This window comes from Eucalyptus grandis, chromosome 3, assembly GCF_016545825.1.
Source record: "Eucalyptus grandis isolate ANBG69807.140 chromosome 3, ASM1654582v1, whole genome shotgun sequence".
Lineage (NCBI taxonomy): Eukaryota > Viridiplantae > Streptophyta > Magnoliopsida > Myrtales > Myrtaceae > Eucalyptus > Eucalyptus grandis.
The window spans coordinates 67,298,298-67,312,802 of NC_052614.1; the positions used below are offsets into that span (position 1 = coordinate 67,298,298).

General features: G+C 39.7%; 1 protein-coding gene and 1 pseudogene across 1 annotated transcript; both read right to left on the reverse strand.

Moving 5' to 3' along the window:
* Nucleotides 1-4,454: 4,454 nt before the first annotated feature.
* LOC104438525 (germin-like protein subfamily 1 member 7) lies at nucleotides 4,455-5,513 on the reverse strand. Its single transcript, XM_010051688.3, has 2 exons — nucleotides 5,318-5,513; nucleotides 4,455-5,230 (listed from the first exon to the last, which is right to left on the reverse strand). Exons 1-2 carry the CDS (start codon nucleotides 5,433-5,435, stop codon nucleotides 4,677-4,679), a joined length of 672 nt encoding a protein of 223 aa, XP_010049990.2. The 5' UTR covers nucleotides 5,436-5,513; the 3' UTR covers nucleotides 4,455-4,676.
* A 2,658-nt stretch (nucleotides 5,514-8,171) lies between these two features.
* Nucleotides 8,172-8,997, reverse strand: LOC108953891 (annotated as a pseudogene).
* Nucleotides 8,998-14,505: the final 5,508 nt, after the last annotated feature.

A 14,505-nucleotide genomic window follows, 5' to 3' on the forward strand; every position in this document is an offset into this window, starting at 1 on the left:
CTTGAGCTCGTAGCTTGCCCGATCTCGACAAGGCTGAGGTTGCTTGAGGTCATCAAGCTCCACGCTACTCGATCTTGCCTATAGCCATCACCGAGGCTCAATGACCGGTGGACAGAGAAGAAAAAGAAGATGAAAGAAAAGAAACGAAAAATAAAAACAAAAAATATTTAAAAATTCAAATTTCTTTTTTGGCTTGAAATACAATCATGAATTGAAATAATTTTCTGAATGAGATCAAACACCATAAAACATTTTCGGTCACATAACAATAAATAAAAGAAAACTAATCATTTTCTTGAAAAATTATTTCCTAAAAGTATATTTTTTTACTTAATTATGAAGTTTTACTTCAAATAAACGCACCTATGTGATAAGCTCATCCCTGATGCTTTGATCAATTGAACCCAATTTTTCTTGTTTGTCATATGATACTTTTAGTAGGTTTTTCTCTTTCTAAGCACGGTTCGTGGATGACAAAAAATAAAATCTTATTCTTCTCCCAAGCTGCCACTTCTCAACAGCCTAATGAAAAGGTTTTAATTCCACTTTCTTTATAAGACATGACTTACGTAATGATTAAGGGTGCACTTATTTTGAGATATAGTTTATTGAAGGAGTTACACTGCACATTACCAACTCTTCAGAAGTGGAATCTTTTTTACCATCCCCGAGTCCAAGTATGAACTTCGCCATAACAACTACGAGGACTCGGTGATTTGTTTGAATTCCTCTCCTCCAACTTGAAGAAGGCATGACATCGGAGGTGGAAGTGGTCTTCGATGACTTTTATGTCCTTATACTATTTCTCCTTCACTTTCTCGTGAAAAAAAAGGGTAAACTCTCTAGTATCAGCATAGTTTTAGGGTGCGGTTCATACTTCCTACGGATAAGAAGGCATGGCATCCCTTTCCCCAATGATTGGGTGAGAGCCGCAGGGGCAGTGCTCTCGAGCTAGAGGTTCTATAGTTGGAGTTCATATTTTATTGATAGTTTTAACTTGGGCTTATGAATAGCTACCCAGCAAAAATAATATCTTTCTCTTGTAATTGATGGTTGTTATAGAAACATGCCATATGCTAATTATTGTGAAATCCTCTGCTAAATGTAGCTCTATTGTAGGGTGAACTAGGATAAAACCTTATGTTGATTTCTCTTTCACTTTAATTTTCAATTTCCATACTATTGCTAGGGGCGAGTATGGTCCGGGTTGAGCTAGTCCATCCCCTAATCCTAGGACCAACATGCATAATATTGGGCCACAATTGTTGAGACCAAGGACCAACCATGTTGAGCTCAAGACCGAGAACCAGACCAACCCAATGGGTTTAGTCCAGTTCCAAGATCAATCCGAGATCAACCAATAATTTTTTTGTTTCATTTTTTGTAGTCTCTAAAAAGGCAAATCTACCATTTCAAATTACATATCTATTGATAATGCAGCATTGTGCAATCAAACTATAAATACCAATACCTATTCAATAAATTTAAGATAAGGCAACAATAGAAATTCCACACTCGCCAAAAGCAAGAAATCATAAAAACGATTAAGACCGCTTATAGAGATATGAGATAAGATGTGAAGTTTCTGTAATCATCTATTAATAATACCCATAACACCATAAGTAAAAGCGTTATAAATCATATATAAGATATATAATATATAAATATATTTTAGATATATTATATATATTATATACAGTCAAGGTTGGTCCAAGTTTGATTGACCCTAAACTCCTAAAATTGAGAACAAACCCACATAGTGCTGGTCCAAGGATCTCAAGACCAAGAACCGACCCAGTCCCCCGAGAAACTGGGCCAGGACTAGTAGGGTTGGGCTGGTCTAGGGTCGGTTGAAAGTTGACCTTAGACCGATGCTCACCCCTAATGATTGTGCGCTGAATCCTAACACAAAACAACATGATCTAGTATAGACCATTGCTTCTGTGACAATCTAATATCTCGAAAAGATTGAATTGGTTATCTAGATTGCAGGAGGAGAACACAATCCATATTCATCTTCATCCTGAAAATTTTTTGTTATCAATGTGCCCCCATCTCTGTTGCCCAATACCAAAGTTCTTAACTTTTACTTGGTTGCATTACACTCTTTCATTGCACAAAAATGGATAAAAATAAGCATTCCTGCATAAACGATCTCTTTGACCATTTAATGTCATTGGTGCCTGTTTCCTGTTTTCTCGAGCATAGTTCACGGATGGTGGGTAATAAGAGACTGTTCTTCCCCCATGCTGCCACTTCTGTGCAGTTTAATGAAAGGCATGTCATAGTTCGAATTTGTTTACGAGCATTTAATGATATTCCAATGGCTTTCAGAGCTCATAAGTCATGTCTTACTTAGACGATTAAGGGTGCCCTTATTTCTTTTATGGGCTGGTTGCTAAGATATTAAACCAGTACCGTGTTCCGAAACTAGGATCGAGCAGGAACTGACTTCAATGGTTTTTGAAGTTTGTCAAAGTAAGTGCACAGAATTCTGAACCAAAGTAATGTAAGTAAAGCATCCCAGTAGTTCTAGTGGGCTTTCACCTATACGCCCACTCCGTCCGCTCTCATCTTCACTTTACTTATCAAAATAAGGGGAAACAAGTAAAGCATCCGTGTCCTCATATATCTCTAGTAGCCATTTGTATTCTTATTGAAGCTATAATGTTGATAGCATCAAGATAGGGCGATGCTGAGCTTATCTCATTCAAGGTTTAGATCGTGTCCTACAAACACGCATGCACCTTACTGCAGGTTTGAGCGTGGGCTCATTCCGCACCCCCATGGCTTGAGAAATACCATGTGATGGGTCATCCTTGAGGAAAACAAATTCACCTGACATTGAGAGCAGGTTAGTTCGGCCTTCAACCAGGCATTTCAACGAAAGGCCACTATAGAAAACACATTCCGTTTCTTTCGTACTTTGAACAGGGTAGATGAATCCTAAGTGCTCCCACTGAATTGCTTGGGAAACAGTTTTCACATATACGCAGAATTCGAACTATGAAACAAGTCATCAACTGGGCAGCACAAAGCATTCATTTTGATGACAATGCTGAGTGTGGATTCGGGACATAGTGCTCTATAAGTTGACAACAGCATTTCAATGATCATTTTGAGGCTGATCCAGTTGCCCACGCCACCGCAATTACTTTCACTGGAGGACAGAGATGCTGGTTATTACTAATTTGGAGTATTGAAGAATGTCTCCTGTCCAGTGGGTAAACTTTTGGCTTGATGAAGAGACATGGTCAATTTGCTTGCCGGGGTCTTGCATCTTCAGATTTAGGTCATCAGACATGGAGAACTGATCGACTTGTCTCGTAAAATTACAGCGTGTCGATCTGCAAGTTTCCCTTCTCTAAGCTTCCATGCAACCGGAGCGAGAAGGAAAAACACCAGTTGAGGGAAAAGTTGAGAATTATAACATGGACTCATCATGAGAACCGAACCCGAGTCCCTACACCAAACTCAGATAATTATGCCACTATGTTCTGTTTTATCTGCTGGTTCGTCTTGATGTGTGATCGAGAATATTTCTGCTGCATAATAAGCAGGAATTACCCATTGATTTCGATCAGACTCATGTCCATCTCTATGATATGTATAAGTTTGTTTTCGGTCCAATTGCCATGTAGTCTTAGATCATTCCAAGCTAAGGTTGAGAAGCAACTTAGCTTTCCAGTTCTTCTGGAAATTGTCAAAACAGGGGCGCAGGAAGTAACGCACTCATGTCCTCACATTTCCCCGTTATGGTCATCGATGGTCTACTTGAGATTGTGAAATCGATTACTTCGCGAAAGAGATCAATGCCATCCATATTTTATTCAATGTTTTGACTTTGTCAATGCATACACATTTATAAATGACATTGTAAGCCACGACATCCCTGGAAAAAATTATCCAACTGAGCTTATGAGGTTTCAACCCAATATTTCGACCGTAGATGGAAAATGACCGCAGGAAAGATTTTCTTTTTGGCTATATTAATGAAAAAGAAAAGTTATCTGTAGAATTTGGTACGTGGGTTATAAAATGAGAAAGGCCACCGACTGTAACTTATCAAACCTGAATTCAACACCCCAAGGATAATAATGGAAATAAAGCTGCTCTTCTTTCTTATTGGCCACCTGAGGGCCGGATGTAAAAACGATAGCCCTGATGATATATCATAACAGTCTCTTAAACCAATCACAAGATTATTTCAATTAAGACTATTTAATAGGGTTGGACATTCTTTTCATGATACCCTTTTTCTAGAGTACAAATTCCGTTCCTATGGGAATCGATACTTAATATAAGGTGATATCGTCTCAAGTTTCAAATTTTACATAGTTTAATGTTATTGCTCTTCCCATTTATAGACATTTAGTTGAGGAATGAATCCGGTTATCCTGATCATGAGAGAGAGAGAGAGAGAGAGAGAGAGAGAGAGAGAGAGAGAGAGAGAGAGAGAGAGAACGGTATTTTATTCAATATCAATCATACATGTGGTACATAGTCTAGATACGTGTCTAGAGCAACCACTAGAGAGATAACAATCTTTTATTCAAAATCAACCATACATGTGGTAAGTAGTCTAGTTATGTGTCTAGAGCAACCACTTATAGAAACAAGATTAAGCAAGTAAGTCGCATAATTCAATTATTTTGTGTAACTAATGATAGATTCATTTAGTTGTTGTCATACCAAGACTGCGCCTCGAGATACTCGACGACCTTCTTGTCTAGTTGGAAGGCCTTGGTGAGAACATCAGCAGAAATAGGTGGCTTCGCTCCGAAGACAGCATTAGCAATGGTAATGAGCCCAGGGTTCTGGCTACTAAAACTGGAAATGGATAGCGCATATGTGTTTCCGATATTCAACTGGAAGTGAATGAGACCAATAGGGAACACAAACACGTCCCCCTTGTACAGGACTTTTGTAAAGAGAGTGTTGTTTAATTGGTTGGACGTGACGAAGCCAACGAGTAGCGTACCCTCCACCACAATCTGAACCTCAGTGCCACGAGGGTGAAAGTGGGGAGGATTTAGGCCGCCAGGAGCAAAGTCAACGCGAACCATGGATATTCCAAGAGTGTTGAGTCCTGGAAATTGCTGGACGAAAGCCTGTGTGACTTTTGATCCGAGCGGATTCGATGTGTTTCCAGGATTCCTAAGCCCCATAAAGACGAAATCATCAGCCGTGGCTTGTTTCGGGTCCTTGCAGAATTTTCCATTCACAAATACTGCATGAGAAAAAGAATTCGTGTTTCAGTTTCGGCATCATAAGCTAGATACGAAATACATGACTAATGCAAGAATTGAGGACCAACCTCCAGATTCCAGGTCATTGGTGGCCAGGCATATGTCCTGAAGAGGACTCGGGTCGTAAGCTAAAGCAGTGGCAGTGGCCAAAGCCAAGATGAGAAAGCTAATCGGCAGAAACTTCATTGTAGTTGTAGACACTGGACAGGAGTTGGGGCCTTGATGGCAATCTCTAATCCTTGCACAGACTAGTATTGCTTGAGGGAAGAGTGAGGACTTGCGTGGCAACACGCTCTCTCTTTATAGATAAAAATGTTTGACCCAGTATTTAGTGTGTCAGTAGGTTTTCATGTAGATTACCAAGTCGTTAAAGGTTTTATCTATTTTGCCCTTCTCAAGTCAAGAGATGAATCACCCTATAACAACTACGACGACTTGGCGATTTGTTGGATATTGCCTGATATTTAAATGGTCATTGTGAATCCTTGTACCGTTTCTTCTTCGTTTTTTTTACGATTCTTTTCACCACTCAAAGAAGATAACCAAGTAAAGAGCACATCTTGTGCAAGGTTTTAATAGCTTAAAAAAGACTGAAAATGCTTTCAAGGGGTTGGTGGAGTGGTAAGGACTTAGGTTTGTTGGTGATTGATCCCAAGGTTGAGTCCCTTTGCCTTCCATCTTACAATACCCTTGACTTACGTGGAGGCTAGTCTATGGGGCCGGGCTAGTTCTCCTCAGGTTGGCGCCTAACCGGTGAGGCCCTTGTAATGCAACTGGTGCGGGAGTCCGAGTCATTATTAAAAAAAAAAAAAAAAAGGGACTGAAAGTATCTAGATTGCGAAAGAACACATTCCTTAGGCTTCTTCATCTTGAAAATATTCATGCTGCTTTTAGAAATAGTATAAAAAACAATCGTTTTCAGTATGGAGTACCATAGTTTTTAACATTTGCTAGAAATGCACTCTTTTGCGGCACAAAAGTTGATACGGTCTTTGTTTCGCAAACAACATTTCCAAGAAAAACATATTTCTCATTATTCAATGTTCATTTCGCTTAGGAAAATGAGTCAATGGAAAATGTTTTCCTACCAAATCCCAAACTCTTGAAAATAATTTTTTCTTTAAAAGAACTGAAAAATGTTTTCCAAAATATGACTAGTTATGAGCGCTGGAACTCAAAAATCTATATTTAGGTGTGAAACCACAAGGTTGATTCTCAAAACCTAGCATTTAGGACTAGGTCTCTCGGCCGCCAAAAACGAGTTCATCAAGGCCGAGTCCGAGACCCTAGTGCTCGAGCTTAGGCCCCTGGCACCCATGCCCTAGCTATAAAGGCCTAGCCCAAACCCCTATTGCTCGTACTTGATGCTTCTGCACCCAAACTCGAGTCCATAAAAGCCATGCTCAGGTCCTCAATGGTCAAACTTTAGTCTCAACCCTTTGACCTTAGTCTACAAAGACCGTGCACGGGTCCTCGGTGCTTGGGCTCGAGTCCTTGGTTAATCAAATATTTCCTCTTATAAAAATATTTTTTATTTTAAAAAGATTTTTTTTTATTGATTTTTTTTTCTATTCTTTTTCTTTTCTTCTTTCTCTTTTCTTTTCCTTCCCTATCTCCTTCTTCCTCCGCCAGCCGCGTGCCTCAGTGATGGTCAATAGCCAACCAACCTGCCATAATGCTGGTCAACGACCTCGAGGCTTGGCCGATCTAGGCAAGCTTGAGCTCACAAGTTGCCCGATCCAGACGAGGTCGAGGTCGCCCGAGTTCATCAAGCTCTAGGCTACTCAAGCTTGCCTCGTGGCCGTCATTGAGGCTCGACGACCAGTAGATAGAGAAGGAAAAAGAAGATGAAAAAAAAAAAAAAAAATTATTTAAAAAAAAAAATCTAATTTCTTTTTTGGCTTGAAATAATGTCATGAATTGAAATAATTTTCTGAATGACAACAAACGCTATAAAACGTTTTTGGTCACATATCAATAAATAAAGGAAAATTAACTATTTTCTTGAAAAATTATTTCCTAAAAAGTATATTTTTTTTCCTTAATTATGAAGTTTTACTTTGCACAAACACACCATTTGTATTTATATGTGGTAAAACTCATCCATGATGTTCTGATCATTTAACACGATTCTTGTTTGTCATACGATACTTTTAGAAGGTTTTTCTCATTCCCGAGCACGGTTCATGGATGACAAAAAATAAGATCCTATTCTTTTCCCAAGCTGCCACTTCTCAACAGCCTAATGAAAAGAAGGTTTTAATTCCACTTTCTTTATAAGACATGACTTATGCAATGATTAAGGGTGCATCAATTTTGAGATATAGTTTATTGAAGGAGTTACACTACGCATTACCAACTCTTCAGAAGTGGAATCCTTCTAGAGTCCAAGTATCAACTTCCCCATAACTACTACTGCGAGGACTCGGTGATTTGTTTGAATTCCTCTACTTCGACTTGAAGAGGGCATGACATCGGAGATGGAAGAGGTCTTCAATGACTTTTACATCCTTGTACTGTTTCTCCTTCACTTTTCTTGTGGAAAAGGAGTAAAATATCTAGTATCACCGTAGTGTTGAGATGTAGTTCACACTTCCCATTGATAGGAAGGCATAGGGTCCCCCTCCCCAATGACCAGGTGAGAGTCACAAAAGCAGTCATCCTGAGCCGGAGCTTCTATAGTTTGAATTCATATTTTATTGCTCTTCCCATTTATAGACATTTATTTGAGGTATGAATCTAATTATCCTGATCATGTCATGAGAGAGAGAAAGAGAGAGAGAGAGAGAATCTTTTATTCAAAATCAATCATACATATGGTATATAGTCTAGTTATGTGTCTAGAGAAACCGTTTATGGAAACAAGATTAAGCAAGTAAGTCGCATAATTCAATTATTTTGTGTAACTAACGATAGATTCATTTAGTTGTTGTCATACCAAAATTGTGCCTCGAGATAGTCAACGACCTTCTTGTCCAATTGGAAGGCCTTGGTGAGAACATCAGCAGAAATTGGTGCCTTTGCTTCGAAGACAGCATTAGCAATGGTAATGAGCCTAGGGTTCTGGCTGCTCAAACTGGAAAAGGCTAGCGCGTATGTGTTTCCGATATTCAACTGGAAGTGAATGAGACCAATAGGGAACACAAACACGTCCCCCTTGTACGGGACTTTTGTGAAGAGAGTGTTGTTTAATTGGTCGGACGTGACGAAGCCAACGAGTATCGTACCCTCCACCACGACCAGAACCTCAGTGCCACGAGGGTGAGTGTGGGGAGGATTTAGGCTGCCAGGAGCAAAGTCAATGCGAGCCATGGATATTCCAAGAGTGTTGAGTCCTGGAAATTGCTAGACGAAAGCCTGTGTGACTTTTGATCCGAGCGGATTTGATGTGTTTCCAGGATTCCTAAGCCCCATAAAGACGAAATCATCAGCCGTGGCTTGTTTCAAGTCCTTGCAGAATTTTCCATTCACAAATACTGCATGAAAGAAAGAATTCGTGTTTCAGTTTCGGCATCATAAGCTAGATACGAAATACATGACTAATGCAAGAATTGAGGACCAACCTCCAGATTCCAGGTCATCGGTGGCCACGCATATGTCCTGGAGAGGACTCGGGTCGTAAGCTAAAGCAGTGGCAGTGGCCAAAGCCAAGATGAGAAAGCTAATCGGCAGAAACTTCATTGTGGTTGTAGACACTGGACAGGAGTTAGGGCCTTGATCGCAATCTCTAATCCTTGCACAGACTAGTATTGCTCGAGGGAAGAGTGAGGACTTGCGTGGCAACATGTTCTCTCTTTATAGATAAAAATGTTTGACCCAGTATTTAGTTTGTCAGTAGATTTCCATGTAGATTACCAAGTCTTAAAAGGTTTTATCTATTTTGCCCTTCTCAAGTCAAGAGACGAATCGCTCTATAACAACTACGAGGACTTGGCTATTTGTTGCATATTGCCTGATATTGAAATGGTCTTTGTGAATCCCTGTACCGTTTCTTCTTCGTTTCTTTTACGAGTCTTTTTCCCCACTCAAAGAAGATAACCAAGTAAAGAGCACATCTTGTGCAAGGTTTCAATAGCAGAAAAAAGACTAAAAATGCCTCCAAGTGGTTGGTGGAGTGGTAAGGGCTTAGGTTTGTGGGTGATTGATCCCACGTTCGGGTCCCCATGCCCATGCTATAAAGGCTAGCTCGAACCCCTAGTGCTCATACCCGATACTTCGGCCCCCAAACTCGAGTCCATAAAAGCTGTGCTCGGGTTCTCAATAGTCAAACTCTAGTCTCAACCCTTAGGCCCGAGTCCATAAAGACCTTTCATGGGTCCTCAATGCTTGGGCTCGACTCCTAGGTTAATCAAATATTTCCTCTTATAAAAGTATTTTTTTTTAATTTTGAATTTTTAAATATTTTTATTTTAAAAATCGAATTTTGTATTGATTTATTTGTTCCTATTCTTTTTCTTTTTTTTTTTTTTTTTTTTTTTTTTTTTTTTTTCCTTTCCTATCTCCTTCTTCCTTTGCCAGCTGCGTGCCTCAGCGATGGTCAATAGCCAACCGACAGGCCATAATGCAAGCCGACAACCTCGAGGGTTAGTCAATTTAGGCAAGCTTGAGCTCGCAGCTTGCCCAATCCCAATGAGACCAAGGTCGCCCGAGTTCATCAAGCTCTAGGCTACTCAAGCTTGCCTATGGCAGTCACCGAGACTCAATAACCAGCGGACAAAGAAGGAAAAAGAAGATGAAAGAAAAGAAAAGAAAAAAAGAAAAATATTTTAAAATTAGAATTTCTTTTTTTTTGGCTTGAAATAAAGTCATGTATTGAAATAATTTTTTGAATGAGATCAAACAACATAAAATTCTTTTGGTCACATATCAATAAATAAAGGAAAATTAACTATTTTCTTGAAAAATTATTTCCTAAAAAGTATATATTTTTCCTTAATTAGGAAGTTTTACTTCGAACAAACGCACCATTAGTAATTATATGTGGTAAAACTCATCCCTGATGTTCTGATCATTTAATGCAGCTCTTGCTTGTCACACGATAATTTTAGTAGGTTTTTCTCATTCCTCTCGGTTCGTGGATATGACAAAAAATAAGATCCCGTTCTTCTCCCAAGCTGCCACTTCTCAGCAGCCTAATGAAAAGAAGGTTTTAATTCCACTTTCTTTATAAGACATGATGCAATGATTAAGGGTGCATCGATTTTGAGATATAGTTTATTGAAGGAGTTACACTACGCACTACCAACTCTCCAGAAGTGGAATCCTTCTAGAGTCCAAGTATCAACTTCCCCGTAACTACTACGAGGACTCAGTGATTTGTTTGAATTCCTCTACTCCAACTTGAAGAGGGTATGACATCGGAGATGGAAGAGGTCTTCAATGACTTTTACATCCTTGTACTATTTCTCCTTCACTTTTCTTGTGAAAAAGGAGTAAAATATCTAGTATCACCATAGTGTTGAGATGCATTTCACACTTCCCATTGATAGGAAGGCATAGGGTCCCCCTCCCCAAGGACCAGGTGAGAGTCACAAAAGCAGCCCTCCTGAGACAGAGCTTCTATAGTTTGAATTCATATTTTATTGGTAATTTTAAATTGGACTTATGAATAGCTACTAAGCAAAAATAAGATCTTTCTCTTGTAATTGATGGTTGCCGTAAAGACGTACCATATGCTAATTATAGTGAAATCTTCTGCTGAAGAAGGGTGAACTAGGATAAAACCTTATATCAATTTCTTTCTCGCTTTTATTCTCAATTTTCTTATGATTGTGTGCTGAATCCTAACACAAAACAGTATGATCAAGCATAGACCATTGCTTCTGCGACAATATGATATCTTGAAAAGATTTAATTGGTTATCTAGATTGCAGACGGAGAACACTATCCATATCCATCTTCATCCCAAAAATATTCTTGTTATCAATGTCCCCTCAGCTTTGCTGCCCAATACCAAAGTTCTTAACTCTTACTTGGTTGCATTGCACTCATTCGTTGCACAAAAAAGGATAAAAATAAGCATTCCAACATCAACGATAAGCTCTTCGGCCATTTAATGTCATTGGTGCCGTTTTCCTGTTTTCCCGAACATAGTTCGCGGATGGTAGGTAACAAGAGACTGTTCTTCCCCCAAGCTACCACTTCTGTGCAGTTTAATGAAAGGAATGTCATAGTTCGAATTTCTTTACGAGCATTTAATGATATTCCAATGGCTTCCAGATCTTATAAGTCATGTCTTACTTAGACGATTGAGGGTGCCATTATTTCCTTTACGGGCTGGTCGCTATGATATAAAACCGGTACCATATTCCGAAACTAAGATCGACCAGTAACTGACTTCAATGGTTTTTGAAGTTTGTCAAAGTAAGTGCACAGAATTCTGAACCAAAGTAATGTAAGTAAAGCATCCCAGGAGTTCTAGTGGGCCTTCACCAATACGCCCACTTATACTTCTATTCTGTCCGCTCTCATCTTCACTTTGCTTGTCAAGAAAAGGGGAAACAAGTAAAGCTTCCATGTCCTCTGTTGAATCTTGCGGAAACGTGGTACAAATATAATTCACGAAATATGAATTTAACTATTACAATATTTCCTTACACCACATTCAGCACTCTTACAATTCTTCACGACTCTTCTCACACTCACATGCATACACAGCACACTCTACTCAACACACTTCAAGACCCCTACACACACCCACACACCTCACACACGCACTCCGCACCACTACACACACGTACACACACAAGAGGCAAGAGCCCCTATTTATAGGGTGTAAAGTCGGCACATTCACCGACTTCCCACACCAAATATCTCCTCTTCTTATTATTTTATTGCAACTTGTTGACCCATTTGTCAACAATTGCGGCTGAGGAATTATCTGGAGAGAGAGAGAGAAATCTGGACGAGTAAAAAGAGAGAGAGAGAGAGGCGGTGCTTTTTCTAACACTTCCCCTCACCGTCTACTCTCTCTTAATTCAGATATAGTAACCATACCGATATTGCTTTTGGACTCTTCAACTATCTTCCTCCAATCAGCATATTGCAAAGCTTCCTCATGTGTGGATGGCTTTATGGCTCCATCTTCAGTTGCTTCTCTTGTTGCGACTTTTCATTGAATTTTGTGATCCTTAAATTTTTGCATTGCCAATTCATTATACCCTTTAGTCTCCTTTTCCTTCTTCTCACTTAATTCGGTCTTCGTATTCGACATATCTCCTGTAAGAATTTTGAGATTGGAACTCATTCGATCCAGCCTCTCATTTGTGACTTTCATTTCATGCTTCAACGGATTTAATCCCATCCGAAGCACTTCAATGTAGACCTCTTGAACCTTTTCCTCGTAAAATTTCTTCTCATCAATTTTATTCCACCGATCCTTGCACCATAGGATGTAGGGTGTAGATGGCCTCCTTTTCTCAAAGAAACCTTTCTTTTTCTCCTTCATGTGTCTGATATCTCTCTCAATATGACCAATTGGGAACATCATAGTGGGCTTGAAGTCTTGAAGCTTCTACAGCTTCTTGAACTCACATTGGAACTTCTCTAGCTCCCTTTCTTTTTACTTGAGCTCTCGATCCTTCTGTCTCAGCATCTTGTCCCTCTTTTTCATCATATTCTCCATTTTTGCCTTCTCAACTTTCAGTTTCTTTATCATCTCCTGCATCTCTTGCAATTTATTTTCACAACTTCTTGTTGGCGTTGTTAGTCGCTTTTTCCGAGTTCTCCCTTGGCTTTCTCTTATTTGGGTTCATGATAGAACCTATCGAATTATCCAACTCAATTATACAAGCAGTTGCAAGCTCTTCTCGTTCCTTCACTGCAATAGGTGCTTGAAAGTCCCATTCTTCTTCGCTTTCAATCTCCTTCTTGTAGGAAGTGACGACATTTCCTTCTTCCCGCCTGTACCAACAGAATCTAGCAATATGTCCTACCTTGCCACAGATGTAACACCGTTTGCTATGCCTTTTGTTGCTCTTATCTTCATCGTCGTCGTCGTCGCAATCTTGACGAGCTCCCGATGGCTGATAACTCTTCTCTTTTGGTTGCCTCCGCCAATCTCCATGATTTTTCCATCGTTTGCCATCTCTTGCTCTTGCTCTATTTCTATTATGGTACTTGAACCCTCTTTTATTACTGAAGAGGGCACTTTCATCCTCTTTAATTGTGACCTTAGGGATTTGTTTATCTAAGGCCTCTTGATTAGCCAATATATTTTCCAACTCAGTTAGAGTTGGCTCATTTGCCCATCCACAGGTGGCTGTAACAATACCATTATACTCCGGCCTTAACCCATGAATTATTATTCTTCTCATTCTTGTCTCAGAGATGGCATTCTAAGGATCTAATTTTGAAATTTCTTCACAAATAGATTTAACCTTAGAGAAATATTGACTCACTGTCATGCTTTGTTACGAGATTGAGAGGAGCTCGTTTTCCAGGCATTGTAACTTGGCATCGTTTGTCCTTGCAAACAACACTGCCAAGTTGTCCAAGCCTCCTTTAGGGTCTTCGCACTCTTTATGTGCTGCAATAGTTCATCTTCAATAGTTACAGCAAGAACGTAAAAAGCCTTACCTGATTTAATGTTCCATTTTCTTAATTCGCTATCATTCGTGGGTGGTGTGGTGTTGCTCCCGCCAACGATATCCCATAAATCTTTTCCAAGCAAATAATACTGCATGCGGGTACTCCAATTATTATAACTGAAGTTGTTGAGCTTCTCCATGCTGTTCACAGAACTCGAGAAATCCGCCATTGTGACTTGAGAATAATGCCCTGCACTATACCAAGTAAGCCTCGTCCCGGACCAACCAACTTCACAATCCCAGATTGTGCACTGGCAGAACTCCGATGTCCTTCGCTTCTTCGCTTCTTGGCTCGACAATCCCCGACCGGCTACTCACTTACAATGGTCCCCGACCACTGTCTTTGCATGGCCTCCGACAACCTGGCTCTGATACCAATTGTTGAATCTTGCGGAAACATGATACAAATATAATTCACGAAATATGAATTTAACTATTACAATATTTCCTTACACCACATTCAACACTCTTACAATTCTACACAACTCCTTTCACACTCACATGCATACACAACACACTCTCAAGACCCCTACACACACCCACACACCTCACGCCCGCACTCCACACCACTTCACATACAAGTATAATAATTGCTTTATTTTATATAAACAATATTACAAACTCTCTATACCATCACACTCTCACAACTACTCTCTGTACTTGTTCAC